This window comes from Coffea eugenioides, chromosome 2 (genome assembly GCF_003713205.1).
Source record: "Coffea eugenioides isolate CCC68of chromosome 2, Ceug_1.0, whole genome shotgun sequence".
In the NCBI taxonomy this organism is placed as follows: Eukaryota; Viridiplantae; Streptophyta; class Magnoliopsida; order Gentianales; family Rubiaceae; genus Coffea; species Coffea eugenioides.
The window spans coordinates 73,608,166-73,622,301 of record NC_040036.1 but is presented as its reverse complement, the minus strand read 5'-3'; the positions used below and the strand labels follow the sequence as shown (position 1 = coordinate 73,622,301).

Here is a 14,136-nt window from a genome sequence, read left to right as displayed (position 1 = left end):
TTCTGGTAATTAGCTTTCATTTTGCAGCTTAGAAAACACGTAAATTTACAAGTATCAAAATACAGAAAGCGCTACAAATCTCAAGTCATGATTTCTGATATTGGACGCCAAATCTCAAGTCACCTCAATTAACCTACCCCAGTTGGTTACCCTCAGAATGGATGGTGGCAACTCCTTCCCTTTCCCAATCAAAACTCAAGAATTCAAGAGGTTGAGCAAGTCTTGGTTTCCAAGAGAAAAGAACCATACACTTCATGGTCAAAATAAATTTGATCGTGAGTAAAGACATGTCTAAATCTGACGTGCTTGGACCCCAAAAGGAAAAGGAAGACTTGAGTTAATAGCTAACCTCAATCGTCATCTCCTTTTTAGAATCTTAGCAACCAACCTTCCTCGAACTGTTTTCATATCGGGTTTGACCATCTTCCTTTCCTTTGGCCTTTTCCATGATCTCTCTCTCTTTCTCTCTAACCGTTGACGGCGGATCTCAGGATCAGCCCAACCTTTGCCCCATTCTGCAAAACTAGAATACGGTTTGCGGTTTCTCATAGACAGCATCATATCAGCTTCTGGATAAACATAAAATGGTCTGTTCTCAGATCTCAACAGTTGTAATCCTGATTCTGTTGGTTCTGGAAACTTTATCTGAACATGAGCCTGCAAGACAAGAATGTCAGCCCAAAAACATGGTATTAAAACAGCGGTATGGGGATTATGATAACGAAGCAACAAAATATACTGTGAAAATCTCGATATTAGTCAAAATGCTTTAAGGGACTACTTAGCACAAGACTCTAGCCTGTTTAACAAAATCAGAAGTGAGTACTTGTCACAAAATCAAAATTATTCATGAAAAGGCAATAAATCTTTGAAGTGTTTACTCAATCAGTTGAAACTTCTAATGATTCAACCACTTGACAGCAGAACTAAAGCCAGACTCAAATCTTAAATTCTCCCTTTACTTAGAGAAATCATACCTATTCCAAAATGTGGAACCTGTAAATTCTTACTCAGCAAAAGCAATAATAACAAGTTGAGAGTTCCAACACACCAAAATCATCTTTTGACTTCATATTTCAAAAACAAAATTGCCTCGACAATTATCTTAATTTTACTGGTGAAATCATTGAACTTAACTTTGGAAGACATAAGAGAGTACCATTACAATAAAATTTAATACAAGATCATACCTTATCATCTCCATCCTTAATAAATCCTTTATCTTCTAAAACACGGGCAAGACCTCGCCACCACAAAAAATCACATGAAATGAACTCGTGATGCTGAAAAATATTGAAGGAATAATCAGCTTGATGTAAGAAGGAGAAGTCCTATCCAAGTCAAATTGAGTTAGAAACATAATTTTCTAAGAGCGAATCGTCAGAGTAACCATTAGATTGCTCTTGACAGAAGCCTTTACTAACACTGGAAAGGCATTCATGAAGATCTCTTTTCGAATATAATTCAGAAATTGCAGATATCATGGCATATTGAGCCTATCTAATTCTAATTCCCCTGATACCATATGTCAAAAGCCTGGATAGCCCAAAAGAGTGACTGAAGAACATTAAAGGATTGCGCTTATCAAGTTACAGTTAGATTGCTATGGTCAATGCATATATCCATAATTTTGCAAAGCAGCACAAGCAAAAGAAAAAAGAAAGCAGGTACCCTATAACACAAAGATGACGTTGTAATGTATCCTTAATCTACAAGAGAATATCAGACAATTTTCCATTCCAAAGGACAGAATGCTGATGTATCATGACCTCTGGTCATTTGGACATCAGGGACAAGCATGAAATTCTGTACTAAAGAACAACAAATACAAGGTCAGTAAGTTGCACTTCCTTTCATATGAATAGTACAACAGGAGAAGTTATCTCCACATTTGAAGCACAGAGGTGTTCCAAGAATTTACTTTTCCACTTAGAAAAGGAAAAATAACAATGTTTACCAACATCTCTCTGGTTCGTATGAGAGATGATTGTTGATCAATTGAAATACTTCAACTATGAGCTTGTACTGAACTAGCTCTGAACTAAAGGTGCATACTACGTGTATGATCACTCATAGGATTCCACATTATAATATCCTTTTTAACAATGCTTAAAATCAAGTATCATCACTTTAACTACTTCAATCAAAAAGAAAGAAGAAACAACCATTAATGGTTCATTTTGCTCTTCCTCTGTTGGATCTTGAACTTTTCCTCAGCCACCTTGTAGTAAAACTATAACATTCTCAACCCTAACAACTTAGTCTCATGCTGTCTGTTGAGGGGAAAAAAATGAAGGGAGATAGAGAGAGAGTCAAGCAAAGTCATCCACCCAGATTCTTCTAAAGATGCAAGAGTGCATACTTGAGTCTTCATTTCTTTGAAATTAATTATTACACATACTCCAAAATGACATGACATTGTACAACTTAATTCTTCTTGCAATTATATGAGAGCAACCTAAAAGATAAGGTGCTGCTAAAAGGCCAAAAGTTGACAATCAATAACCATTCCCGGCCCTCCAGCTTAAGTGACTAAAAGACTGCTCAGCTATCCAAACCTCCTAATAATTTTGTGCAGCATAAAATATCTTCCAAATACAAAATTAAAGACAAATATAATTTTGATTCTAATACTCAATAATAGTATGTAAGGCTCTTGTAGAAGGTAAATAACTGAGGGATGACACAGAAACAAACGTACACCAACAAACATACAGGTAAAACTGGAAGAAGTGTGCTGCGAACCTATGTAAACCAGTATTTTCTGGGGGTATTAGTAGGGTTAAATAATGCTTTAAGTTGACTAGAGAGTGTCCATCAATCTATTAAACATGGCTCAACCACACAATGGAACCAACCAGTCATGTGATTATTAGCTGCAAGATTGTTGGTTTAAGTAGGGTGTTTTCAGTAATTCACTTTGACTTTTCACAATTACCAATATAATTATCCAACTATCTATACAGCAGCCATGGTTACTTATACCAAGGTGTTAATTGCCTCCCAATGCTACAAAAATGTCAATCATATGCAACAAACTCAAATTTTATTCAAGTGTTGCCCACAATCCAGATCCATCTGCAATTCAACCAATCAATCATCACAGGACCATAGCAAGAAGAGGCTCGATAGACCAGAAACATTGAGTCAACAACATTTTCATCACTTCTCTCGTCAATTTCCCTCCCTAACAGCTTAACTATTGAATCAGTATACAACCATTAGAGTTCATCAGAAAATTTGAGAAGCTATGTGACACAAGTGTCCAAACATCCTATCGTGCATTATGCATGGAAAAAGATGAGAATGCCAGTATTAAGATTGTGCATTTACGACTCAGGATGTTCATTCTCCCAGATAAAGAAATACTTGGGTGATTGCATTTGTGGGTTCATTCTGACAGCATTCAATTAGATTTCCTCAAAGAAATCAAGAGTACCTGTTCTCTTATTGTGCTAATGAGCCTCTTAAAGTTTGATTTCTCCACAAATCTCCTACAACTAACACCAGGTTCTATAGCGTCATTGTATGAGACATCTTGAAACCTGTTTTGTCCCTAAAACACAGCAATAAGATCATAAAAAACTAGAACAAAACAAAAGAAAAAATAGAAAGCATCAAATTACAACAAGTATAATTTCAGTATTGAGATCTCCAAACACTTGGTGGAATACCAAAAAGAACCGGGAAGAGTTGAAGACATCATAATGACAAAGACACTCACATTGTGAGATATGATAGCCTGCATTAAAATTGTGACCTCCTTCTTCAAATTATGCGCTTCCGGCGGCCCCTTAGTACAGATATCACACCTGCATATGACAACAGTGCTTAATAGGTAGCACAAACCAAGCAAGGAGCTGTAGTTGCAATAACCAGAGAGCTAGAATGCAGAACATTAATTTGACGCTGACATTTGTAAATGAGCTCCAAGCTATCCAAATAAGACTTCCATTGACTCCAAAATGCATGCCACATGAAATCTCTATATTATAATTAATACAATGGAGTAACAAGCATCAATAGAGTGGGTTAGAAAGGAGTTTATGCGATGGATTCTAAGTGTCATAACAAATTCAGAGTATCAATAAGCCTGTAATGCATGCAGGACCTGAGGACCAGGCATCTGTAGCCCATCCCCTTCATGGAAAGAAGCAATGTTTTTGATTGGTGAGGTCCTATTGGAGCAACTTCACCATTTCACCAAGAGCCAACTAATAATTCCTTTTTTTTTCCTTTGCCTTATTCCAAAGAAGGTTCATTCACCCATGCAGAAGCCTTAATAGAGGTTAAAGCTTTATAACATGACAAGAAAGAACATGGCATACAAGAAACACTTCTTCTGGACAAACTCCTGGCCAAAATATTCCACAAGCATTTTGGCTCTACAAGAAGATGTATGCATTCCATATCTGCGGGTGAACAAACAGTATAAATACCACGTTAAAGCATTTGAGCAAAAGACTATAGTAAAAGAACTAATTCATATTAACCTGAAGCAGTCAGATAACATCTTATATGCTTGTTTTGTCTGTTCTTCACTCCTCTGACTTGGCAGAAGTGTAGGTATTCTTGTCAGATTAGCATATAGAACTGCTTGACAAGCAACCAAAAAGATTTCAACAGATATGCCAAGCACCATCTTTTAAATGTCAATTTATTTATCTCTGAAACAGAAACAGAAGTCTTTTCCAGAAAGCATAGACCAAAGAAAGCATTATAATAAACCTTATAGGATAACAGGATTAACTTGTATAATGCATAAAACATTAATACCAGTAAAGTAATTCCAATAGTTAATTTGAAAGATCTCAATATTGAAATTGCAACATGTTCAAAACAAATCAACTAACCACAATCTGCCAATTTTCCATCCCGCCCCGCTCGACCTGCTTCCTGATAGTATGCTTCTAAGCTCTGCAAATAAGACATTAGGAAAAAGGGAAGTGACAAGAAACAAAAACCGAGATACTAGAAAATAATACCCATGTTCAGGTAGAGGTAAAATGATGGGATAATAATACACAAGGTAAAAGAAATCAAAACTCTAAACCAACAACTCAAACTAATCGAAATCAAAAGTTTAGTGCAAACCTGTGGCCATCCATAATGAATAATTCTTCGAACATTCAACTTGTTAATACCCATCCCAAAAGCAATTGTTGCAACCACCACCTGCCGCCGGAGGAAAAGATTATTCCCTCCTAAATTTATAATAATATACAACTATATGTTTCTCAAATAAAAAGTCTCAGAAAATGAACTGAGAAAACTGTCTTGCCAAAAATCTCAAGCATTATATTGGTAACTCTCCCCAAGATTCAAGCTAAGAGCTTAAGTTGCATAAGTTACAGCATGTTGGCACCCATCCACCTGATGCCAAATGGCAAATATGCCAGCACGTGACATGCAACAGTTAGATTCATGGTCCACTTATAATAGGATTTCGAAGGCTGTATACCTTCAAACTAATCATCACACGTTCCATGCCTTAGGCAGAGATATTTGAGGTTTACGACCTAGTCAAGATGCCCTCACTTGGGGTCAAAGCAAAATTTAAGTTGTATGACAGGGTTGCCCTTGACCAGGGGCAAGAGGCCATCAAGAGGAGCTGAAAGCAATCTTCAAAGTGATGCACTCAGAATTGTCACACTTGCCAACTGGCACACCAGGCAACGTCAGCCTGGGGTATGGCTACAAGCTGGTCCAGTTAAACAAGCTGTAGGTTTTCAAGCTCAAGTTGAGCTCGAGCTCAAATTCAAGATTTGAGCTAGGATTCAAGCAGAAATTAACTTTTATCAAATTGATTATGCTATAATTATTATCTTCCCTTTGATCCATTACTTTGATGATAAAATTTGAAGTTCCATCACAATACGTAAAAGTATACTGTAGTTTGAGTTGAATAGAGCTTATACAAGCTGTACTGGTTTGAGCAGAGTCACTGAAGCTTGAGCTCAAGATTGGTTTATATAACATATAAACAAGCTTAGCCAAGGTTATCTTCAGGAACATTTTGGCCAAAACCTTGGCTTATTTACAGCACTATTTACAAGTTCAACTCTTATTAGGTATGCTCCCACAAAATTAAGCCAATGACTTCACATATTATGCTCAGTAATGCATCAGGAATGACATAGAACCATTCAAACAGGTTTAAAATGGAAACAGAGAGAATACAAAAGCATCAAAGAAGGTATATAAAGGGGATTGACCTGTAAGCAGAGGGTTCAGTGCAAGCACATACTCCTTTACTAAGTCTACTACCAAGAGAATAAATAACCAAATCTGTAAAAATTTTGTACACAAAAATTCAAGCATCTTGGTCCTCAAGAATTTATCAAATGACCTTCAATGATATTATTACCACCCAATGAATATTGTTAAACTTAGTTTATCAAAGAAATCCGAGTCTTGCTTATTAGATCAGAGAAGGACATTTCCTCAAGAATATGCTCAGTAAGTTTATTACATGGACTCTTCAGGCTATCCCAGAGAAACTATATTCACAGAATGAAACAGCGGTCCTGGTAAAACAACATTAAATTTAGGATGGAGCTCTAGGACCTTTTTGATTCATGGAGAAAACTACTTCACAGTATTTGTGGAAGGCGCCTGAATATAATGAGCACTACCAAGGGGTTTACATATTGAGTGCTACAACTTAGGTTTTCTTTCATAGCCCAATAGAATGACCACAAATTCAACCATTACACCAAGTTTTCTCCAGTATGTGATAAACAATCAATGAAAGCATCTTCTGCACCATAAAGCAGAATACACACATAGTATTGGGAAACTTCAAAACTACACACAGTTATACATAAATTATAGACACCTGAGGTCTTGTGACAAAGATAAATGTAAAGTCGTAAAGACATATATTTCCAAATTATAACCTCATAACTTTGAAAATTGTAATTACTTCCTTCCCCAGCATAATCATCTACGTACCTGTGCCCCTCCTCAAGTTGAAAAGGGCACAAAGAACCAATAAGCCTGAGATGCATTTTAATGTATACATAAAGCATAAACCAACTCCATCATGGCATAAAAAGACAAATTAATAACTAACACATTACATTTTTTTTAGATCAAATAAGATGATAACTGCCAGAGAAAATGTAAGAAGGATAAACTTTAGAAACATTCAGGTAAACAAGTGAGGAAGAAGGTAATGGTAGAGTCTGGCTGTAAATTTTTGAAGAAAAGTTACTTGATACTCAAACATATTGTTCTGATGTCTCCTCTACCTGTAAGATGTTGTCGTGAAATTCCTTATGCACTTGCCTTAGATGTGCTTTGGGCAACTGAACAAGTCAGAGGAAAAAAAAGAGGAAGTTAGCTGGAAAGATGGACCGCGACCAATTCAGAAGCAATTTGACAAAGCTTGGTTGCATTGAGATTTAAAAACTTGTATCCCTATTCTTCAATTGCTATGAAAGGCCTTCATTCAGTATACAGAGTTGGTCCATCTGGATCCTAAGAGACCACCCATGAATTTGCTTCCTATAAATGAGATGCAACCACACAGTATCTGAAGCTCCTAATTAACAAACTATTTTATTCTTACAATGTAAATATTACATCAAAATTGAGTGGATATGAATGCAGCAACAGAAAACTCAATAAACTAGAGGAAATAGGTTTAATCAACGAATGTTGAGAAAATTCAGCTAAGTGAGGAAAGGTAAAGGCTTCCGAGATGATTATAACAACAGATGAATGCATACCTTTGCATTATATGCGGCAGATTTGACACCAAATCTGGATAGAAACTTGGCTAAACTTAAAGTTTCTTTTCTGGTAGGGACATATATGATAGTTGGTCCTTCCTCTAGTGGTCCTAGTTGAAGTTTCAGTCTCTCTTCCGATCTGCTCTGTAGATCATATGCATCAGTTGAATCTGATTCATTTAAAATCTTGGCAGTTGATTGTCCAGAGAATTCACCACAAGAAACTGAAAGGACCATCAACAAAATTAAACAACCATAAGAAAAATTATAAAAATGCCCAAGCCTATGTGATATGTTGGCTTGTTTACTGGAATGACTTAACCTCAGGACTACATTTCAAGTTCTTCCACCAAAAAGCATGGGCTATTTTCAGGTGTTGATTTGAGTAGGAAGCATGAATTGCTTTTCCATCCATCTTGATTATTCACTAGTTATCTCCGTTGTGGAAAGATGTTCTCAAAATTTTATATTGCCTCTGTACAGTTGATTTGATGTAGAGAAGTTTATCAACCGTTCAAAGTGCAAGTACTTAACTCCAAAGGTTTTTAAAGTTGTGAATAGCCATTTGAGGTCATATAAGATTTTTATCCACATAAAATCTTGATGCTATCTTTGCCTATCTCTTTATCTTAATTAACATACTAATTTATCTATAAGTGAGATTTAAGGTAAAACTTGACTTTTCTTGTCAGTGGCTTTCTTACAATACAAGCCCTTCAAAACTTAGGTATGTCTTTCACATAATTAGTTAACCGCATCAAACTTTGATGCTTCTTTCATCTTTCTCTTTATTTTCTCCTAGTGTGTTCAATCAGCTTTATCTTAGATGTTAAAGCTAGTAAGTAAAGCAATTCCATGCACAATAAAAGATAAACAACAAAATATAGCAGCATGTACCATCTAAATCATCTGTATCCTGAAAAACATCACACTCATCTTCTAGGTATTCAACAGACAACTTCTTGTCCTTTGAACTTGCAGATCTACACTCATTTGACATGCCTACTTCACTATCACTTTCAGAAAAGGCATCATCATCATCTATTGTGTCTGGTTCAAACATGTCGCAAGTTGCTGTTCTGCTCATGTTGTCAGGTGCATGCTCCAGATTTTTCGACATTAATTGATGTGCTTTGCCAAATTTCTTCTTTCTTGTGTAGATCTCTATCAACTCATGAAAATCTTTCTCATAGGAAGATAAAGAAGATGTTCTACTGTGCTTCACCTGAAAATACTCAAAAGAAAAAAAAAGAAGAAGCATTTATTACCATAGGATGAAATATGCCCGCAAGCTAGCTGTGTACCAAAATTCCATAAGAAATGCTAATTTTACAGAAGCAATTCAGAAAATTCTTAGACAAAATTAAGTTGCAGACACTTCTTCCCTGTCTGCTCAACTGTTTTTTGAAATAATGTCTATCAAAAATTTAAACCACAAAATTGTGCATTCTCCGTCAAGTTCTGAAGATCATTTTCCAAGTTCTTGCTGCAGATTAGTTGAAATTGACAAAATCTGAATATTGCACTCCAATTCATTCTAAAAGCAGTATTGTTTGGGATTTACTCCAAAAGTCACCAAACTAGTCAAATGCATCCATAATACTAAAGAAGAAATTTTTTATCCAAAACAGCATAAAGGAACTTGGGGATAACTGAAAAACGAAGATTCGGCCTGAAAAATGAAGTGACTATGATCTTTGAATCCATTGACATGCAAAGTGACTTGAGAATGTCATCTCGAACACGAATAGTTGCAGTAGCAGTCAATGCCATAAGCGGTATGTCAAACTTTAGGAATTTGAGATTCTCAGTACTGAAGCTCTCTCTAAGTATGGACAATCGCCTGAAATGGATAAAGATGATACACATGAGACACCATGATTTCCTGATATTTACCATGCAAATGACGTGGATAATTAATTAGGTAGGTAAATACATACCAAGCTTAACTTGGAAGTAATATTTCAACATTCACAGGATACATTAGTCTTTTCAGTATTAGTTCATCAGGATTTTTCATTAAAAAGCACAAAAGAAAGAAAAATAAATAAGTTCTAACCTAACTCAGTCTTGTATAGATAGAAAGCACATAAGCATGCTTTTTCTCATACCAGCACTCGTCCAGAGCAACCGACATCATTCAGAGTCCATACAACACTCAAGAACTAAATAATTTGCAGTTTGTTTCAGATTGTGATTCAGTTGTTAATCATGGCCAACTCCAATTTTCAATGAAACAGGTTGGTAAAATTATGAAGCTGTAAACTTATCGTAGCATTTCAAGTAAACAAAAACAGTCACTCTCCATAACCAATCTACTGTCATTAAGATGTAAAAAGCACCTGCATCGGACACTTGACATAGTGAAAATGGGTATGCAACAAAATGGCCCATTAATGCACTAAAGTATTTTATCCTTTTTCTTGCACTTTAAAACTTGTTGGTCATACCAGATCACAAGTATTATGTTATTCTATACATATAATGGCTCAAAACCTTTCCTAGACCAGATTTTGCTTGAGGACAGTATAACATAATCTTGAGATGTTTACTCCATCTTACTGTTAGAAGAAGAATATATTCTGCAGCCCAATTATCAATTTACTTTAAAAAAGGAAAAATATATATATTTCAAAGACTTGAAATGCACACCTATCATTAATAACATTGATCACAATATCTCCAAAAACGTCCCACAATATAGCTTTGCTACCTCTAAGCATCACACAGTTCTCTTTGACAATGGTTCAGGCCACATAAACCCTTCAATGGTGAATTTACTAGAGTCAAGAGATTCATCACCTTACCTGGCATCCTTAAACCGTAGGACATTCTCTTGATTATATTACTTTTTCATAGACATATGAAGATCAAAACTTTCCATCCTTTACCATTATCCCAAAAAAAGGGACCTTCATCAGGTTGAAAATGTTCAGAACATAAACCAGCAAAGGGGATGTAGAGGACCTTGAGTAGGACCAAATTGCATGACTTGTACTTTCCCAACTGCTTTCATCAAGTATCCTAATCCCATACACTTTGAACCTCCTTATATAAATGGTGCAGTCGTAGAGTAAATTGGGATCATTAATTTTTAACTGCTTTTTTTTTTTTTGCAATTATCAGAAAGCAACCAAATTATTTAAGTTGTCCATGTTTAAGCAACAATGTAAAATTGTATAAAGAATATAAACCTGTAGTCAGGTCGAAAATCATGTCCCCATTTAGAAACACAATGCACTTCATCAATTGCAAACAGTGCAATTCCACGGCTTTCTGCAAGCCTCTGAAGTGATCCTATTAGTCTGCAATAAATTTCAGAAAACTTAATCAGTCAAAGAATTGCTATACACCATCACCAAAACAAACTTGTCAAATGAAACACCACAACATTTTACCTCAGTACTGTCTCTGGGCAGACATAGATAATTCCATATATGCCATTCATTGCTTTCTCTTCAACACTCTTATCAATTTGACCAGATCCAAGGAAGCAAGCCGACACACCATGTTTTGCAAGCATCAAGCATTGATCATGCATCAAGCTTATTAGTGGTGAAATAACAACCACCACCTTCCCTGTTAATAACGCCGGGATCTGAAAACACAAAGACTTCCCTGCATTAACATAGCCATCTTAGATCCCAAGAAATTCACTTTCTTCAAGATGATAGCGTGCAGGGAACAGACATAATAAAATTAGCAACCTGATCCTGTTGCTGCAAGAACAAGCGAGTCTTTATGAGCTATCCAAGCTGCCAGAGCTTCCTTCTGAAAAGGCTTCAAAAATGAATGACCAAAATGCTTGTTTAGTATATTTTTAACTTCCATTTCCCAATCTGACCGACCAATGTCATCTTCATCTTTGTAACATGGTATTATTGCATTCGAAGTCTCTGGAAGAGATTCTTTCGATCCTAATGCAGTCCCAAGCAATCTCTCTGAGCTAGGCATGACTAAGTGAGGTTCATTGGTGAACTTGCTACTTTTATTAGGTTTACGTCCACATTGTAAGTGCTCAATGATGCTTAACTGCCGCATTTTACCAGCAGATTTCTTGCTGCTTGTGCTGCCACCCAGAGAACTTGTAGAACTACCCAATACATTTCTACTCTTTCTACAACAACCATTTAAGATAAACTCAACTGCGTCATCCAAAGATGGACCTACGGCCTTAATGGCTTCTTTTACATCGTCAAACTCGAAACCCATGCCAATCAATTCAGCAACGACCTGGTCTGAAGTCATTTTCCCCCTTTCCATTCTCTCACAAGTTTTACAATTTCACAGATACGAAATCACGAAATTAGGGCAAATAGACACAAATCCAGAATCTGACCGCCATTGTGAATTCTTGGGAAAATTGAAAATCCTTAATCCTACGAGAATAGCAGCAAGCCAGGGGGTAGAATTGTTACCTTTCTGAAGGAAGGAATGGATTGGAATTTGCGAGAATGAAACCCTAGAAATTGGGAAATTGGAAGCTTAAATCCTTCGATGTTCAAACGAGAAACCCTCCCAAAGCTAAAAGCCTAAAACAATACAAATTGGATCGGTTCTAAACTACGTCGTTTCTTTCAAGTCCTTTCTAGTGTTAAAGAAAATGTAAAACTAGATGCAGATTTGAAAAAAAGGCGCCAAAGATTTAGGGTAAATTACACAAAAGACCCCTGAGCAATGCAAACTCTCGTATTAGTACCTTATGTATGTAGTAATAAACATTTTATCCCAGTTTTTGGAGTGAAGCTTTCCCTTAAGATTTTAAAAAGAAAAGAAGGATACTCGGTAATATGAGATGTTAGTTTTCTCGTTAACTTTGATCGTCAAATTGGAAAAAAAAAAGGGAAATAATTGACAGCTAATCGAATTGAGAATATGGTTATACAAAACTTCTCAATAAGAGAAAAATGATCAGTGAAGAGGTAGAAAATGAATACAATAGTTAAAAAAAAAAAAGAAAAGTATTAAAATGGGCAGTAGCAAAGGCGAAACAAGAAATGGCACAATAAGAATAAAATTTAACAGATGCCTCTTCATTGAGGCTAAATAGTGCTTTGGCAAAAGAGAGCACTATGTAATAAGCACACTCAAACTTATATTTCAAAAATTTTTGAAAACTATTCATTTTAAGCCACATCAGTAGGTCTGCCCTGATTTAGACTATTAATTGATTTTCATTGTTCAATCTACAATGGCAAGAATAATAATCTTAAATTCAAGTTTTGTATTGGACGTATAAAATAATGGTCAGGCATGAATAGTACCTCACATGCAAGATTGGCAAGGTTTCAGCTAGGATGATGCATGACAATCTTATTAGAAATATTTGTTTGGATAGGGTATTATTTGAAATATTATTTGAAATAATTACTGTAGCACTTTTTGTGATGTGATGTATGTGAGATAAAAAGGTGGTTGAGAATATAAAAAAGTGGATTGGAAAATGTGTTTATGATGCAAGCGAAATATTATTTGGGATAAGTTTTGTATCCAAACACATATGTGTCGGATTGTCATGCATCATCCTAGCCGAAACCTTGCCAATCTTGCATGTGAGGTACTATTCATGCCTGACCATTATTTTATACGTCCAATACAAAACTTGAATTCAAGGATAAAATACAGTAAATCTCCTGTGATTTCGTGGAAAAATAGCCAGTCCCTCTATGGTTCAGAAATGTCCACATGAAAAAACAACCCTTATGGTTAGAGGAGTGGTGGTAGTGGGAATTGATGGTAAAGAGTGGTAATGGTCTTTGGTTCTAATTTTCACAATGGCTATGGTGAGGCTTAGAGGAACAATTGACTTTGTTGCTCAAAGATAATTGACTTTTCTTAATGGCTTTAGTGTTTTTGAAATATTTTATTATAACAGTATATATGAAAAATTTTTACTATAAATATGTTTTTTGTGATATTTTTGGAGGGATTTTTGAAATATATTTTGGGGTAATTTTAAAAATTAAATTATTTGTAGGATTAATCTTTCCTACACCGACAGTGTATACACTATCAGTATTGGATGAATGATAACTATGCAAAATTTGAATTTAAAATTTAAATTTTGCACACATGTCATGAATCAAACGATGATAGTGTATACACTGTTAGTATATAGAAGATTTACTCTTATTTTTATGGTACTTTTTAAAAATTAATACTATCATCCCTAACCACCATCACCACCTCCCGCTGCAGCCACCCCTCTCATTTCTCCTCCCTTTCCCATTCACTCTTCCTTCTTCCCTTCCCTTATACCCCCATCCCTCGGCCCTCCCCTCCCCCATATGGATCTAGTTGCGCCCAAATTGCGACTGGAAAGTTGCGACCTTTTGGTCACCATTTGGCTGTGACAAGATCACAGCTTTTGGTCGCAATCGGAGGCCTCGATCTAACCAGA

At 35.8% G+C, this 14,136-nt stretch overlaps 1 protein-coding gene across 2 annotated transcripts; it reads right to left on the bottom strand.

Moving 5' to 3' along the window:
- On the bottom strand, positions 1-12,210 carry LOC113762677 (ATP-dependent DNA helicase Q-like SIM). 2 transcript variants are annotated; one of them, XM_027306232.1, is made up of 15 exons: positions 11,444-12,210; positions 11,135-11,354; positions 10,931-11,041; positions 9,390-9,579; positions 8,634-8,961; positions 7,734-7,960; positions 7,254-7,310; positions 5,095-5,175; positions 4,854-4,917; positions 4,494-4,596; positions 4,329-4,412; positions 3,725-3,812; positions 3,440-3,556; positions 1,191-1,283; positions 1-657 (listed from the first exon to the last, which is right to left on the bottom strand). In XM_027306232.1, the coding sequence occupies exons 1-15, from the start codon at positions 11,997-11,999 to the stop codon at positions 358-360; spliced, it is 2,619 nt and encodes an 872-aa protein (XP_027162033.1). In that variant the 5' UTR covers positions 12,000-12,210; the 3' UTR covers positions 1-357. The 2 variants fall into 2 exon arrangements, with proteins under 2 accessions (XP_027162033.1, XP_027162034.1); XM_027306233.1 differs by having other exon boundaries at positions 4,494-4,593.
- Between the last annotated feature and the right edge of the window lie 1,926 nt (positions 12,211-14,136).